An 18,401-nucleotide genomic window follows, 5' to 3' on the forward strand; every position below is an offset into this window, starting at 1 on the left:
GAGTTAACAAATCAGAAAAATTTACCGTGTTTGAGTTTTGGAAGTAGCAGTACTTGTCTTTTCTTCTTGGGAATGCAGTAGCAGTGAGGGGTATCTCCTATCACTAGAGGAATTCACATCCACAGTGAAATTTAACTCTTGGCTTTTACCACCACTGCTACTCTCACTGTTGCAGTCTGTGCTGTCCAAGTTATCCGAGTCACTGTTCCCACCTGTACCACCACCTCTGGGTTCTCCGTTTATTTTATTTTTATCAGCTTTTTGCTGTGCTAAGGATATATGTTGTTCTGGTAATATTAAATGTGCAGTGGGAGGGGTCTCCTTTGTTTTGTTCTTCTTATTCTTCCTGTTGGTGCTAGGGGTTGTCACCACGTTGGCTCTTTTTTTCCCAAACACATTTGTGAATGTTGCAGATGTGGCAGAGATGCCAATCGTGGTGGTGGTCGTTGCACTAGGTGGTTCTATGGGAACTTCTTGCTCCACTGAAATTATCAAAAGGACAACAATCACACTGACAGCCACAGATCTCAAAGCAAACGATGACAAGATATACATAATAATTAAAAATAATTCAGTCCTCTAAGTCATCTTTTCCTTTCACCAATACTCACGAGTAAATAAAGAAATCTTCACTGTTAGAACAAATGTACTATATCCTATTTTGATGTCTAACTTGGTATAAAAACATTCACACCATAACATTCTTAAGATCTGAGGTGCTAGTCTCATGAACTAACCAAAAATCACAATATAGTTTAAATTTAGGGGAATTTTCGTAGTTTGGCTACTGTTGATAATGCTGATATAAACTTTGGGGTGCATGTTCCCCTCTGAATTAGTAGCTAGAGAGTATTATGCTAAGCAAAATAAGTCAGTTGGAGAACACTCCTACGTGGAATTTAAGAAACAAAACAAATGAGCAAAGGGGAAAAAAGAGAGAGAGAGACAAACCAAAAAACACTCTTAACCAAAGAGAAAAAAAATGAGGGTTGCTGGAGGGGAGGTGGGCGGGGGGGATGGGTGAAATGGGTGATGGGGGTTAAGGAGGGCACTTGTGATGAGCACTGGGTGATGTATGGAAGTGCTGAGTCACTAAATTATACACCTGAAACTAATATTATACTATGTTAATGAACTGGAATTTAAATAAAAATTTTTAAAAATTATAAATTCAGGGAAATTTTCAGATAGTATTTTAGAATTAGCATTCAAATAGAGAACAATTACTTGTCTACTACAAGCACTGCTAGAATGTACAAAAAACAACTCTAAGAATAATGAACCCCAGATCTTTGTAGCTTTGAGCAAAACCTTAGCTCAAAATTTATTGAGGAATTGGACCTCTCCCCAGTTTCCAAATGGAAGAGGAAAGAGTAGGGCAGAACCTGAAGAGAAGCTGGCGAATCTCTTTACTGTATCACATGTAGGACATACATGATGTTTTACAGGGTAACTTAAATTACAACTAAACTTCAAATTACATGCTTGCCTCTCCCTTTCTGTTTCTCTGTATCACTTTACAATGTGAAATATTCAGAAATATTTACTATAAAAGCCAACTGTCAATTGCAGATTAAAGTATGAAATATCTAACTAGAATGAGAATAAAAAGTACTCAAAATGAAGTCGATAAACACAATTTTATCACTAATTGGGAGAGTCATTTCTTACCATCTTCATCATTCTCCTCTTCATCTTCATCCTCTGGTAGTTCTGAATTCTCCTTAGGTTTGTTTTCCTCATCTTCTTCCTGCTTCCTTTTCTGCTCCTCTTTTTTCTTTTTTCTCTTTTCTTTTCTTTTCTCTCTTTTAGCTGCAAGAGCCTGCTTTCTGCTTTCCTCTCTTGACTGCAAATTAAGTAGGTATATCATTTCACCAATAATGCAATCACTTAAAATAAAGAATGAATATTTTTATATAGATGTGGCTTCCCATGGATATCAGTCTCAAAACATCTTTATAAAAGCACACACAAAAAAAAGATAAACTGGACATCATCAAAACTAAGTTTTTGTACTTCAACAGAACCATCAACAAAGTAAAAAGACAACGCATAAAATGGGAAACAATTTTTTGCAAATCATTCATTTGGTAAGGGATTTATATCAAGAATATATAAAGAAGTCTCATGACTCAATAATAAAAAGAAAAATAACTCAATTAAAAAATATGCAAAGGACCTGAACAGGCATTTCCTCAAAGACCACATATGAAGAGCCAAAACACATGAAGACAGATGCTGAATAACTACTAGACATCAGGGAAAAGCAAATAAAAAATCACAACAAGATAACCACTCCATACCCACTAGATGGCTATAATCAAAAAGACAGATAATAGCAAATGTGGAAAAATTAAAACCTTTACACACTGCTGGTAGGAACGTAAAATGGTACAGCTGCTTTGGAAAACAATCTGACAGTTCCTCAAATGGTTAAACAAAGAATTACCATATGATCTAGCAATTCCCTTCCTAGATATATATACACACCCAGGAGAAATGAAAACATGTTCATACAAAAACTTGGACCCTGTGCTTGCTTTGGCAGTACATATACTAAAAAACCTCTAACAATACAGGGAAGATTAATTAGCATGGCCCCTGCACAAAGGATAACATGCAAATTCATAAGGCATTCCATATTTAAAAAAAAAAAAAAAAAAGAAAAAGAAAAACTTGCATACCTATGAAGTAGAAATAACCTGAATGTCCACCAACTAATGAATGGATAAATAAATGTGTGTGTGCATAATGGGATATTATTTAGCAATAAAAAGAAATTAAGTATTGATACATGTGACAACATGGTTGAACCTTGAAAACATTATGCAGTGAAAGAAGCCAGTCACAGAGAGACAAATATTGTATGATTTCATTTACATTAAATGTCCAGAATAGGGAAATCCATAAAGACAAAAAATAGTTTAGTGTTACCTAGGATGGAGGGATTGAAGGGGGTGACACTTAAAGGATGTAGGGTTTTTTTTTAGGATTGTGAAAATATTCTAAAATTAACTGTAGTGATAAATGCACAACTCTGTGAATATACTAAAAGCCACTGAATTATATACTTCCTTTCTTTGTTTGAAAATACATATTTAAGATTGTATTTATTTGAGAAAGAGACAGAGAGAGCACAAGCAGGGGGAGGGGCAGAGGGAGAGAGAAAAGCAGACTCCCTGCTGAGCGGGGAGTGCCACACGGGGCTCCATCCCAGGACCCCAAGATCACGACCTGAACTGAAGTCAGATACTTAACTGACTGAGCCAGCCAGTCACCCCTGTAGACTTTAAATGGGTGAATTGTATGATATGTGAATTAAATCTTAGTAATGCTGTTAAAAAATACATTTATGTAGCATCTGTTTATTGTTATATAGTCAGCTATATAATGCAGCTATCATGATCTATAACTAAAATATTTCACTGTAAAAATACTACCAGAGGCTATTATAAAAATTATTTTCCTACTTTACAGAATTTTTTAAAGCCACATACATAATTCTGATCACTTTTAGGTTTGCTGTGGCTAGTACTAGAAAATGTCGCTTTTTTCAGAAAGGGGAACATAGTAATAAGTTGCTAGCATCACAATGAAAGTTCGAAGCAAGTACAAAACACATCAATTTTATTTATCCTTCTATGGAAATTAAGTATTTTCCTCAAAATTATAATTTACCATTTTGAGGCATAAATTGATTATTCTTTGAAGTTTTTATTTATCCAAATCAGAGGTTGGCAAACTACGGCCTGAATGTCAAATCCCGTCTACCACCTGTGTTTATACGGCTTGAAAGCTAAGACTGGCTTTGACATTTTAAATGGTTGAAAAAAATAAAATGAGTATTTGATCACACTTGAAAATTATACAAAATTCAAATTCCAGTGTTCAAAAATAAAGTCCTATTGGAACACAGCCCCGCTCATTCATTTAGCTAATGCCTATGGCTGCTTTTGCGCCACAACAACAGAGCTGAGGACTTATGACAGACACCATATGGCCTGCAAAGCCTAAAATATTTACTATTTGGCATTTTATAGAAAAAGTTTGCCAATTCCCTATGTAAATGAGAAAGGACTGAGAGAAGAGATTGCATATTCAGCTAAAAACTGAATTTCATCACTCTGTTGGCATAAGAACAAACTGTCTAGCTATTTAGGGATTGCTGACCATATCCCTGGGTAGTTGCACAAAAATCAAAATTATAGACATGAAAGGTACCTTAATAGTCATCTAACTATGAACTCTGTTTTATTTTAAAATGAATATAACTTCTTCCTTTCTGATTTTAACTGTAATCTTAAGGTTTACACTTTTCCCCCTACTATCAGCAATGAATGTCCTTATATGTTCACATCTTTTGAGCATTTGTCTAATTACCTTAGGCTAAATTTCTATAAATGGTATGAATGGTGGGAGTAAGGGTATCCACCCTTTTAATCTATTTGTGAAGGCACTTCCATTAATAGTTATAGTAATTTACATCATATATCAAAAATCATTCACTAGAGTGCTAATCTCTCCCCACCCTTGCCGCCAATAGCTATTATCTAATCTTTAAATTTTAAGCTTTGCCAATATGGTAAAAAAAAAAATTTATTGAACATTTGTATTTCTTTTTCTGTGAATTGCCCATTCATGTGATCATTTTTTATTCTGGGAAAGTTGTTTTTCTCACTAATTTATTTATTTATTTATTTATTTATTTATTTATTTATTTATTTATTTATTTAAAAAGATTTTATTTATTTATTTGACAGAGATAGAGACAGCCAGCGAGAGAGGAAACACAAGCAGGGGGAGTGGGAGAGGAAGAGGCAGGCTCATAGCGGAGGAGCCTGATGTGGGGCTCGATCCCATAACGCTGGGATCACGCCCTGAGCCAAAGGCAGACGCTTAACCGCTGTGCTACCCAGGCGCCCCTTTCTCACTAATTTATAAGCAACCTTCTTTTCTGTTCTTAGCTTACTATGTTCTTTAGGTTTTTTGTTTGTCTGTTTTGAGAGGGGGCGTGGGGAAGAGCAGAGGGAGAGGGAGAAAGAAATTTCAAATAGATTCCATGCCCAGTGCGGAGTCCGATGCAGGGCTTGATCTCAAAACCCTGAGATCATGACCTGAGTCAACGTCAACAGTTGGACAGTTAACTGACTGAGCCTCCCAGGCACCCCATGTTTTTTTTTCTTTTTTTAAACTAAGAAATGGTTTCAAGATTTTTAGTATCTCTCAAAATAATCATATATTTTTTCTTCTACTCATCAACAAAGTCTCTTCATGTTAAGCTATCTCTTGCATTCCTGAAAGAACTCTACTTGATCATAATGTTCTTTTAGTATGACTTGTGGATTGAATAGCAACACCCTCATCTTCCAGGTAAGCAGACTGACCCTCAGAAAAGCAATGTTGTTTTTTTTAACCTTTTCCATTATACCACACAACCTAGGATATTAGACATTTACTCTTTGAGTATCTAATAAACCACTAATAGCACACATCTTATAATTACCAAAAAGATTTCCAATGCTTTACTAAATTTTTTCTCAAACCAATGTTAAAACCACTTAGGTAGGGATGCCTGGGTGGCTCAATTGGTTAAACGTCTGCCTTTGGCTCAGGTCATGATCTTGGGGTCCTGGGATCGAGCCCCGTGTAGGGCTCCCTATACCCCCTGCTCTTTCTCTCTCTGTCAAATAAATAAATCATAAAAAAAACCCCACTTAGGTAGTAATGTCATTTGGTAAACTATGATCTGCTTGAAAACTAGTTCCTTACTTATATGATTCAAAATATTTTTTAAGAACAGAGGTCACAATCAAAAAGTTGATGGTGATTTGACAATTAATCATTTCCTTTGAAAGAGATTTTGTTAAGGTCATTGGTCATAAGGATGGTAAATTTATTCCAGCAAATTTTTAACAACTCTTTTTGAAAAATTTTATAACTTATTTATAAGTAAATAATCTTTACTACAACCAATGTGGGGCTCAAACTCACCACCATGAGATCAAGAGTCACATGCTTTTCCAAATGAGTCAGCCAGGTGCCCTAATTTTCAACAATTTCTAAAAAGAAAAATTATTTTTCTTACTCACCTTTTCCAGATCAAGTTCCTTCAAAAGAATACTTGCATTCTTATTTGCTTCTGCAGCCTGCTGGTCTTTAGCCTTCACAATTGTCTCAACACATTGGTGACATTTTTTCAAGAGTTCCTATAGTGGAAAATGGAGTTATATAAATATAGGAACATGTAACATCAACAGGCCAAATAAAACTTGAACTGATGAGCACAGTGAAGTCCAGAACTTAAAGCCCAAACAAATGAGAATTCACTAAGCCAAATATAAGCTATCCTTTGAGTCTAGTCATATATCAATCTTTCATCAAAAAAGGGTACTATTTCCTAAAAAGTTTGTGTTCTTAGAAAACTTTCTAATCAGGCTAATAGTCTAGCAATAACCTTTAGCCACACTCACTGTGCTTATAGCCTATAACAGGAAGGAAATCTCAAAATAATTTATCAAAATTATTATATCCATTCTCCATGGAGAAACTAAAGCGTAGATAGATTAGGTGATCAGTTTCACAGAAGACAAAAGGAAGGTTGCTAATTGCACACTTTGGCATACAATTCCATGAAGAACAAAAATGCGTTTCAACAGTATATTAAACCTACCTTATCTGTAATTGTTGCTATGTATCTCATGCATTCTATATCAGAAGGGAACTGATTGACTTCCTTCACCAAATATTGAACAACTTTTACATGACCCTGTAAGAAGTACAACAAAAAATGCACAAAAGAACTCCTTGAAAATTTGCCCATATGCTTAATAAGAGTAAAAGGTATAGTAATACTTTCAGGTAGTTTACTAAACTGAAAATTGAAATTATGAAATAAAAACAACATGGTCACGTACTCCTCCTAAATTTAATCTAGCATTTCCCCACTGAAAACAGAAAAACTTTTGTAGAAAACAAGTGTTTCCTAGAGTAAATCTATTAATAAAAATTGGTGGTGTGAAATGAACCTTTATATAAAAGGGAAAGTAGTCCTAAAACAGAGAGATGTTCTAGATTTCAAAGCATTATTTTTGGTTCATCTTACTAAACAAGGTAGACGCTCACATTTATATGAGTCTCATGACTTGAATCTAGGTAAAATGCTTTCTAAAAGCTATGATCAAGGGCGCCTGGGTGGCTCAGTTGTTAAGCGTTTGCCTTCGGCTCATGGGATCAAGCCCTCCATCAGGCTCCCTGCTTAGTGGGAAGCCTGCTTCTCCTGCTCCCACTCCCCCAGCTTGTGTTTCCTCTCTCACTCTCTATCAAATAAATAAATAAAATCTTAAAATAAATAAATAAAAATAAAATAAAATAAAAGCTATGACCAGAGGCGAATGATCTGTAATTAATTCTGAGTACCATCTATTTTAACATAACCAAACTTGCATAGTTTTCCTCCTACCAAGTTCTAAAACATCTTCAAGAATTAGTCTGATGGTGACAAGAATCAGTAAAGTTGTTGCCTCCAGGGCAGGGAATTCAGAATGGGCATGATGGAACTTTCTAGGATTATAGAAGAATTTTATATATTTATGGGGTGTGGGTTACATAGGTATATTATTTATCAAAACCCATTAAACTATGCACCTTAGGTTATATATTTCACTATACGTAAATGATCCCTCAATTAAAAGGAAAGGAAAAATTAAAAAAAGAATTAAGTCTAGAAAATACTGCAAGTTCTCTTTTTAAGTTACAAAACTTACACTGTTCTCTTTCAGTAACTACTTAGTGACTACCTAGTTCGTGTCAGGCACCATGCTAAACAATGTGTATAAACAATGATAGTCACGAAGCTTGATCTTCCTGGATCTTCCAATCTACTTGGGGAGATAAGCATTAAAAAAGTAAATACATGTTTGAAGGTATAATTACAAAATGGGATAAGGAAAATAATAGGGTACTGTAAAAAAGAATAAGAGGACCTTTTTCAGATGGGTATTAGGGAAGGACTCTCTAAGAAGGGACGTTTAAAATGGGAGCTAAAGGATGAGCAGAACTGTGCCAGTGAAGGGCAAGGGAAAGAAAACCAGTGAGCAAAGGCCCTCTGGCAGATAAACATTTCGTGCATTCTAGACCAGTAGTTGAAGTGTAGTGAGCAAAGGTGAAGGGTAACATAAAAGACTGGTTTGGGGAGGGTGGCATGAGCCATATCATGAAGGGCTCTGTAAGCCATGTTAGGTAGTTTACAGTTCATTGTAATTGCAACGGGAAAGCTTTTAAAAATATAGCAGACAAGCAAACCTTAATACATATAGGAGGTATAGTGAGTTTTAATGAAAGAGTCCACTCCTTTTTGTCCCTTCTTAGGTAGAGAAGAAATCCCCTGCATCCTTAAATCTCGTGTTTTATGTACAACATAACAAAACTAGTCAAAACACCTAGTGATTTAACAACGGAGTTGCTTATAGTGAACTACCATACAGCTCTTAGATTTAGCCACAAAGAGAATGGAAAGATAGCAGTGACTTATGTACGGAAATTCAGTCTATTCTCCAAGAGCAGTTCATTTTCCTCACATGGTTTCAACTTAGGATTAGTTAAAAATGATTACATTTTACCTTTTCCCCTCCACATCAAATTACCTTGCGAAATGCTGACATAAGAGGTGTGATTTTCCGGTTATCTGCTGCATCCACGTCGGCACCTGCTTGCACCAGCAACTGCACCACATCGAAATGACCACCATTGGATGCCAACCAAAGTGGTGTGTTTCCCTTCTTGTTTCGAACATCAATATGGGCTCCCCTATAAAATCAAAGAAAGTTAATATAGTTTGTTTCCTACAAAAAGGGGCTGACTTTCTATTTCCTCTATTTGTCTTTTATCTTCTCTAAGACAGCATGCAAATAATACATTCTTCATTTTTTTCAAAAATAATCTCTTCTTTAAAATGTCAGTAAAGTAAAACAATTTTATTAACTGTAAAGGCACTGAGAAGTGAAAAGGATCACAAGAACTTCTATACATAAAATGTACCCACCTATTAATCAGGAGCTCACAAAATTTGTAGTGACCTTTGTCGGCTGCTATTGTTAGAGCAGTATCTCTTGAGGAAGGCACAGGCGGGGCATTGACATCTGCTCCTTTATCAAGGAGAACTCTTCCAACCTCTGCATATCCTCCAGAAGCAGCTTCCATCAAGGGGGTAAGACCAGTCTGTTTAAACCAAAAATTTACGCAAGTACATTAATAAAATTTTGTTAACAGACTAAAACATCTGACTCATAAGTGGACTCTATTTCTGATTTTCTCTCATAAAAGAGCTAAGCAATATTCAATCTTCAATTTTATAAAACAAGAAACGAAAATTGTTAGATTGAATTAGACATGCTAGAAGGAATTCATTTATCATAACATACCACCTCATACAAAAAACCCAATTTCATAACTTCTATACTGTTATAAATTTATACATGAGACAATAACTGCAGGTATGAAAAATGAATAAAAACAAAAATAAACCATATTGTTCAATGGGAAAACTGTTTAAAATATTTATCTGAGAATGTAGTTTGCTAAATAACTCAGGATGAATTTCTTCAATCCTATTCAAACCTGGAGAAAACAGATTAAAATACCACTTCATAAATTTTATGTGTATGTGTCTTTTGCTCATTAATCTCTAAAACTTTTGCCAAGAGACATTTCCTACTGGTATCATTTCCAAAGTAATAATGGGATTTCTATAGGACTTTTAATAGATAAGTCAGCCACACTGAATATGTGTAATACAAAAAAACCAAACTGGATAGCAGGAAAGATTCATTTTTCTTTGTGCTATGAAAAATTTCAGGAAAACTATACTTCCTACTTTCATAGATTACAAAAATGTAAATGTTCCATTAAATTTTAAGAAATATAACTGAAGGGGTGCCTGGGTGGCACAGCGGTTGGGCGTCTGCCTTCGGCTCAGGGCGTGATCCCGGCGTTATGGGGTCGAGCCCCACATCAGGCTCTTCCGCTATGAGCCTGCTTCTTCCTCTCCCACTCCCCCTGCTTGTGTTCCCTCTCTCGCTGGCTGTCTCTATCTCTGTCGAATGAATAAATAAATAAAATCTTTAAAAAAAAAAAAAGAAATATAACTGAAGCAGTTCAAGGAGAAAATACGAGAATTTCATTCAAGCCTTTCAAATTTGAAATGACTACCAGATCTGCCACTGTCTGACTATAAAGAGTTCTACATAAGCTACGTTTTTCTAGGGTTGTGAGTACCTAATAGTTCTAAGCATAGAAATTCAAAACACTGATATACTAACTCCTTTCTAAAGGCCAAACAGTCATGAATTTGTCAGAATCTGTTATGATCAGATTAGATTTTAGCTATCTTAATTTTATGATGTGGTAATTTTCTGATTGGGTTTTTTTAATCAATGGTAAGCACATGCTTCACTGGAGTTCTTTAAAAATCTACATTAAAGGACCCTATGGGATACCTGGCTAAGTCGGTAGAACCTGTGACTCTTGATCTCAGGGTTGTGAGTTCAAGCTCCATGTTGGGCATAGAGCTTACTTAAAAAAAAGAAAAAAAAAAAAAAACCAAAAAAACCCCTCAACGAAATAATCTTACTACAAAGATATCTTATTATATGCAAAGATTGCAAACTGGAGGATTAATAGAGAGCTACTCAAGGCTGAGGTTGGAAAACATACAGATTCTACTTTCTTCATTGTTCTTAATAAAAGTCATGAATGATGATAGTGTGTCATTGGCCACTGTATACCACAATTCCCGGATCTTGCCTTGGGATCTCATTATAACTTAAGACAATTTAAAACAGCACATTCAATTTGAGTTGAAATGTCATGCAATTTTTTTTTAAGATTTTATTTTTATTTATTTATTTGACAGAGAGAGCACAAGCAGGGGGAGAGGCATGCCGAGGGAGAAGCAGGCTCCTCACCAAGCAGGGAGCCTGACGCGGGACTCGATCCCAGGACCCTGGGATCATGACCCAAGCTGAAGGCAGAAACCCAACCGACGGAGCCACCCAGGAATCCCTTTTAAGATTTTATTTTTAAGTAATCTCTACATCCAACATGGGACTCAAACTCACAGCTCCAAAATGAAGAGACACACACTCTACTGACTGAACCAGCCAGGTGCCCTTTTATAAATGTATATTTTTAAGTAAACTCTACCAGCCAGGAATTCCGAAACTCTATGCTCTTTACACTAGAAACACACCCTAAGTAGTTGAAAAGTTATAAAATGCTTACCTTTGCCCTATGTTCAACATTGGCTTTTCGGTCTAGAAGCAAACTCACGACTTCTGCTCGGCCTTGGAAACAGGCCAAAGTGAGAGCTGTGTTCCGATTGGTCTCTATTTGGGCATTAATGTCTGAACCCATATCCAGCAGCAGTTTCACTGCAGGAACATGTCCATTCATGGCAGCCAACATCAGGGGAGAAATACCTAGTTTACTCCCAGTCCTAAGGGGAGAAATGTGCTTAGAAAATTAAGATAATATGTTGCCTGTTGTTTCTTAAAAAGCATAGAGAATATAAAAGATGAAAATGATTCAGTAAAAAGAAAGGCTTCTAACATCAATGAATAAATTTTATTTGTGTGGACTACTAACTAGGAATAGGAAAATCTCACAATTTAAAACATAATCCCTATTTAGAGGTTATAAATTTCCAACCATACATAACGAAGTACTTTCTGAAGTGAGACATCTTTAAAAATAGCTATGTTAGCTGAAAGAAGCTGTGATTACTTATAAGCACATTATAGGAGTAACTGTTGGTCTTATAACTTTAGTACTATCTCTAAAAAAATTTTTAATTTTTAGTTAGAAGTATAGTGTTTAGTACTATCTTAATTAAAAATGGTATCTGTACAAATATTTGGAGGAAGACACTTAACCCCAAGGTAGCAATTTATAAATCATGAATAATAAAATTAAGATAGGTACCTTGAATTAATCTCTGCCCCAGCATTAAGCAGAATCTTAATAATATTAACATATCCTCCAGATGCAGCCAGACTCAATGGTGTATAATCAGACACATTCCTATGTTCTTTATTTGCACCTCGAGCCAGCAGCAAGTCTACCACCTACAAAGTAAAATATAAACAGAGAAATCCAGTTTAAACCAAGGGTTCAATTATAATGAAGGAAGCACAAAGAAATGGAACTTGTAACTTCATTGTCTGAATATCTAACATTTTAAGTATGCCCTAAATATTCAAATTATCAGCACTTTAGAGAAATGGATTCAATTTCATATCGAGAACTTTGGAGCTTTGAAATATCAATTATATTGAAATAACAAGATATTACTCATTCTACTCATCAATTGTTGAGTGATGAATTTGCATTTCATATGTGTTAGGATTGTGGTTCATGCAGCCTCAAGAAATGTAAGAATAAACAGAATTATTTTTTTTCCCTAAAGGGCAAGAAACAGATTCCCTAAAAGGTGATTCACTACTCCCATTAAATTTAGTATATGGAACATGTCACAACACATGCAAGTTTTATTCATGTGGCTAAATTACTAAGCAATGCATACTTAAAATATGAGCACAATGTTTACAAAATGAAAATTAACATTAACACACCTCCTGACGTCCACCAGAACATGCTAATGAAAGTGGAGTATCCTTAGTGCGTTCAGACTGTGCTTCTATATCTCCGCCTTTATCCAAAAGGATTTCAACAACTCCAACATGCCCTGCTGTTGCTGCCAGGATCAGTGGTGTGAAACCTACAGCAGAAAATAAAAATCTCAATTTTGTGTTTTTTTTTTACTTATTGAGCCATTGTTTTTAATTCTCTATTATCTCAATAGAAGAAGATCTTTGGGGCAGATACGTACAACCATTTAACATAAAACTGCTCTAATCAGTAATTTACTAGTGACAAAAACCCAAAAACACATGATAAAAAGGAAATGCTAAGTCAAACGAAACTACTGAAGTTTATAATCATAATGAACTTTGATACCTCTGTATGCTCTACTTTGGGATTAAGGAGAAAGACAACCACAACTTGCTCTACTTCACTGGAGATTCCTAATTGAAATATGCTTACCCATCCTTTCACCGAGATAGTCTAGGAACTATTCATTGATAATCAAAAACATAACTGTTTTCTACAAGAAAACATAAGAAAAAACTGTCTTCTGATGTAAGTACTCTCAGGCTTTACTTCTGACTGACATTTCTTACCTTTTTTGTCTCTGTGCTCAATTTTAGCATCTCGCGCAATGAGTACAGATACAAGTTCTTCGTGACCACCTGCACAAGCTAATGTTAATGCTGTGTCATGATTGCTCTCAGTCTAGAGGGAAAAAAAAGTTAGTTTTTCTTTACAATGGGGTTATCATTTGAAGAGCAAATAATACTTATTTTCGCAATGAATGTATGATGATAATTTACTTCTCCAAAGAAAATCAGAATTTGCAAAATAAACAAGCAATCGAGGGGCTCCTGGGTGGCTCAGTCAGTTAAGCATCCAACTCTTGATTTCTGCTCAGGTCATGATCTTAGGGTTGTGAGATGGAGCCCTGCTTTGGGCTCCATGGTCAGTGTGCAATCTGCTTGAGATTCTCTCTCTCCCTCTGCCCCTCCTCCCGCTTGTGCACTCTCTCTATCTCTCTAAAATAAATAAGTAAAATATTTTAAATAAATAAATAAATAAATAAATAAATAAATAAAGCAAGCAAACAAGCAAGCAATCTACTCACATGTGCATCAATGTCAACTGAAGGATACACAGGGGGCATAGACTGGGAAGCCACATTGCTTGGAGACTGTGAACAGGGTTCAGGTGTAAGACATTCCGTGGTCTGAGAGGAACTGTTTGAACCACTGGGCACTCTGCTACTCACAGCTGAAAAACAATATTCATATTGCTGAATTCTACTTAAAAGAGTAAAGTCACCTATATACAGAAAAACACAGAAAACAAAATTTTATAGCAGGAAGATAACATAGTAGTTAAATCACAAGATTTGGAATCAGATAGACCTATGTTTGAAACCCAGTTCCACCACTTTCTGATCTCGGGCAAGTAATTTAACCTCTTAGGGCCTCAATTTTCCTCATATGTAAAATGGGGATGATAATAATAGTAACTGCCTTGAAAGATTGTTGGAAACACCACTTGAGATAATGTAGGTGAAATACTTATTAGCACGGTGCTTAATATTCAGTGCATACACAACAGATAGCCTTTTATGTTGTCAACAGGGAAAAATAGTTTACAATAAAAAAATAAATTTTATATCTTAGTTTGTAAAAAGTAATTAGACAAAAATATCCTGAGTACAATGCACAAAATGGGGGGGGGGAGGAGAACAAGTTAAAATATTTCTCATGTAAATAGCAAGACAGTGTGCTTTTAAAATTCAATATTTCGGGGCGCCTGGGTGGCTCGGTCGTTAGGTGTCTGCCTTTGGCTCGGGTCACGATCCCGGGGTGTCAGGATTGAGCCTTGCATGGGGCTCCCTGCTCAGCGGGAGGCCTGCTTCTCCCTTTCCCACTCTCCCTGCTTGTGTTCCCTCTCTCGCTGTCTCTCTCAGTCTGTCAAATAAATAAATGAACTCTTCAAAAAAAATAAAATAAAACTCAACATTTATTTTGAAAATTTGCTAAAATGAATCCATCTCTGAAAATAAAACTATTTTTAAAATCAACATTGGAACTTTCATTAGGGATCTCAATCTGGTATTCGAGACTGCTGTCTGAAAACTGAGTTAATTAAGACATTTTATCTTTATGTCTCTATATATTTCTTATGTTTCATAAGAGGCAGAGTTTGCCCCACAGTGGGAGAAATAGGACCTATCTCAGAGGGATGTTACGAGCTGTCTGCTAAGTAAGGTACAAAAAGCATTTAAAATACACAGTGTTTGGCACATGTGAAGTATTCATTAAAGTAATTATCAGATATTTTATAGGACTTTCAGTAATAAAGCTCACTGTAAAAACATTACTACTCACTCAAGAAAAAACTCAGAAAAAACCCTATAATCATTAATAATATAAAAAAAGACAAAGCTTCAGTGATGTCAATAACCTCTCATCTAGACTAAAAGTAAATAAAAAACACATAGGTCTCAAAGGAAAATGTAAGCATTTCAAGGGTTGAAGAATGTTTAGTCTCTAGAATTTGGATATGACTGGATCCCAATCAAGGATACTGTTCACAAGTGTAAACGACTAAGTTTAGTACTACTTCTTTAAATAACTTCACAAATTTTAATATGTTCAGATATGTTTCTATACGAACTATCCCATCTTCCTCCCCACCAATATATGTAAAATCATGTTGGCTATATGAATTTCGGTAGCTTCTATCATGGCTACAAATAGGAATTACTATTTTATATATTTGTTTCACCTATAAGAACATGCACAAAATGGAAACAAAGCTTTAAAAATCTTTGTCATTCAGCGAATTTTAAAAGCGGACAGTATTTTGTTATACCTCCTCAAAATATATGGTATGTTTGGAAAACAGCTCTAGAAAACAAGACGCTAAAGACCGATATGTAGCTCCTCTGTAATAGTCAGATTTTAACAGTGGTCTCATAATGATTAACAAATACCTTACTAAAGAACTACTTTTATCATTGTTGATGTTGCTTATCCATGTTATCTTTTTGTTATTATGAAAAACAGATACTTAAAAATTTTTAAATAGTTGATTACAGTACTATGCCAGATGTGATACTATAAGACTTCTTTACAGAGATGGCTTTTAAAAAATACTTCTGTGCATTTAACAGCTCTGTTACGAAAAATGTGTTGTTACACCAACTATCGTACATTTTTGTACAACATTATCCTAAAACATTTTTTCCTCCTTGCAATAATGACAATCAGAAACATTCCACAAAAGTGACTTTAATAGCATTAATTACACACAAAAAGTAATAAAGATAGAACCAGAAAGTAGCAAGATTTAAAAGGTACATGTGGAATAAAGGTTTTATAATATAAAATTATACCAGGACTGTAACATTTTCATAAATCCTAAAATGTTTCCTACCTCTGAATGAAATGTGTCTGAAAATGACTCTGACAGATCACTACCACAAAAGTCACTATATAATTCCAATTAAATTTATGCATGGGGTGACAGAAGAATTGACTGTATTCTACTTAATCCTTTATGAAATTTAAGATGGTTTTGTAGGCAATATGGAAGATAATAATAAACCTTACCATATAAAAATCTCAGATACTAGGTTAACATAAACTATGCTGTGAGATTTTAGGGAATTAAATCACCATAATCTGTTTCATATAATAGTAACTTTATTAAATATACAAATAAATACAAATCTATAAATAAAATATGAACATCTATTAGAAGAAATTATTTAAAAAGATAATTTATTGCAAATTCCCTCAAAAATAAGAGGGCTTCCTAATTACCTTTTTATTCTTAAGCTTACATTGACTACTACATTACTTACTTAATTACTTAAAGCAAGATACTTCTGAACTGGAATTTGTTTTAAGAGACCTATTAAGGTGTCAACAACAGTAACAACGTGCTAGCCACAAAATTATATTAAACCTTACATACATACCAAATCTTAATATAAAAACAATAAGGGAAATTGTTAATTTTTTTAGCAGTCTAAGGAAATAACAAATATCTCTGAGATAAATTCAGAACTTAAACATGAATCAGATGCATGCATATTACACTTAAGGTTCTTAAACAGTGCTAAACTGAGTTTGAGTCTTGACACTAGTAACAACTTCCATAAGCCTCAGTTTTCTCTTGAAAACTGTTTCAAGAGAAAAACTGAGGTGGGAAAAGGACCTATTTTATAAGATTATTACAAATAGCCCATGAGAAAATGTATATAAAGCAAAGAGCTTAGTACACGGTAAGTGATCGATAAATGTGAATAAATTGATATTGAGTTAATTTTTAATCAATCTGCTTTATATATGAATAATAAAATTTTTACTAGATGTTTCTGGAACTGAGCAATGGTCAAAGCTATTTTGTATTTTTTTAGATTTCCAAACCTTAGTTCTACACATTTGAACTGAGAATCACTTGTTATTATGATACCTTCTAAAAGGCCCGCACTTACTTTCACAAGAAAAGGACCTGAAGAACCATGCTCCATGTAATCAAGAGTTTACATACATTCTGTCTGGAACTGTATCCAGTATGACACATATAAGACCATATACTAAAATACTTAGTCAGCTAATCAAGTCATGACCTTAATAAATTATTTATCTAACTCAGTTACATGAAAATATTTTGACGTAACAGCAATAAAGAAAATATACTCCTATATTTAAAGAGTGAAATTTATTGCTATTATATATGAATATTCTCTAAAATAAAACTGTAAGATATACAGTATTCTCTCCTTTATTAAATACAAGGGATGAGAACTAAATTTGGGTAAAATTAACTACATCTTTGGTGTAATCTATGATCATACTGATACATATTAATACATCATGCAATTATAGAAGTAGGTATTCACCTACTCCATCCTTGTCTAATTTCTTTCACTTCTGATAAAGAAAATTGAGAGAAACTTGGTCTTGAAAATAACCCTTTTTAACTTTAGGTGAGATAGTTCACCATCTTGAACAAAGAAAATCTAATTATTGCTCTATATTTTAAAACAGATAAAAATAAAAATGGAAAATTTTTATGTGAAGATTTTTTTTTAGTTATTGGGTGATACATATGTTAAAGTTTGTCAATAAAAGAATATTATACAAAATGATAGGCCCACTATCACTAGACATTAATGTCTAATAGAAGTTATATTTTCTTAGTTTATATAACACTATAATTAAAACGATGTTTCTAAACAATTTTTTTGAACTTTATAAAAGACCATTTCAATGTAACAAATAGTTTGATGAAATAAATTTTGCGTCCCCTATAAGAACCATTCATAAATGCTACCATAAAGTCAATATCTACAAGTTCCTTTTAGAGTGGCTTCTACATTATTTAAAAAAAAAAAAAAAAGACAAGTTCTAAGTTACAACAAAACCAAATTGAGCAGTAATGTGGGTTTCATAACTGCAAACTCAGTATTCAATTAAAAACATTATAATGCTATTTATGTAATCCTAAGTCTTAAAAATATTATTCTCATATTATCAATTTCATTATTATTATTCATAATTATACTTGACGCTCAAATATCTGCTTTTACCCCGATTAGAAATTAGAACAATAAATGAACTCCAAGAGTTTATTCGTAATTTATAAAAACTCTCGATACTAATGACACAAAGTTAATTTGAGTTAAGTGGCTAGGGGCTGAAGATATAAAAACCCAAATTAAAGAATAAAGAATCTAACCCCTTAAAACATTTCTTAGAATTTTT

At 34.2% G+C, this 18,401-nt stretch overlaps 1 protein-coding gene and 1 pseudogene across 2 annotated transcripts in view; one reads left to right on the top strand and one right to left on the bottom strand.

Moving 5' to 3' along the window:
* Window positions 1-18,401, bottom strand: part of LOC103663936 (ankyrin repeat and KH domain-containing protein 1) — a 120,328-nt gene that overhangs the window by 11,260 nt on the left and 90,667 nt on the right. For both annotated transcript variants that reach the window (XM_040622343.1, XM_040622342.1), the window contains exons 16-26: window positions 13,754-13,899; window positions 13,236-13,347; window positions 12,627-12,772; window positions 11,977-12,119; window positions 11,278-11,491; window positions 9,041-9,216; window positions 8,643-8,805; window positions 6,671-6,766; window positions 6,090-6,206; window positions 1,672-1,846; window positions 26-482 (exon numbers count right to left, since the gene is read on the bottom strand). In XM_040622343.1, coding sequence (XP_040478277.1) covers window positions 26-482; window positions 1,672-1,846; window positions 6,090-6,206; window positions 6,671-6,766; window positions 8,643-8,805; window positions 9,041-9,216; window positions 11,278-11,491; window positions 11,977-12,119; window positions 12,627-12,772; window positions 13,236-13,347; window positions 13,754-13,899 — 1,945 coding nt within the window. The remainder of the gene's footprint in view (window positions 1-25; window positions 483-1,671; window positions 1,847-6,089; window positions 6,207-6,670; window positions 6,767-8,642; window positions 8,806-9,040; window positions 9,217-11,277; window positions 11,492-11,976; window positions 12,120-12,626; window positions 12,773-13,235; window positions 13,348-13,753; window positions 13,900-18,401) is intronic.
* Window positions 2,533-2,647, top strand: LOC121100905 (annotated as a pseudogene).

Source organism: Ursus maritimus, unplaced genomic scaffold, assembly GCF_017311325.1.
Source record: "Ursus maritimus isolate PB19 unplaced genomic scaffold, ASM1731132v1 scaffold_5, whole genome shotgun sequence".
Taxonomy (NCBI): domain Eukaryota; kingdom Metazoa; phylum Chordata; class Mammalia; order Carnivora; family Ursidae; genus Ursus; species Ursus maritimus.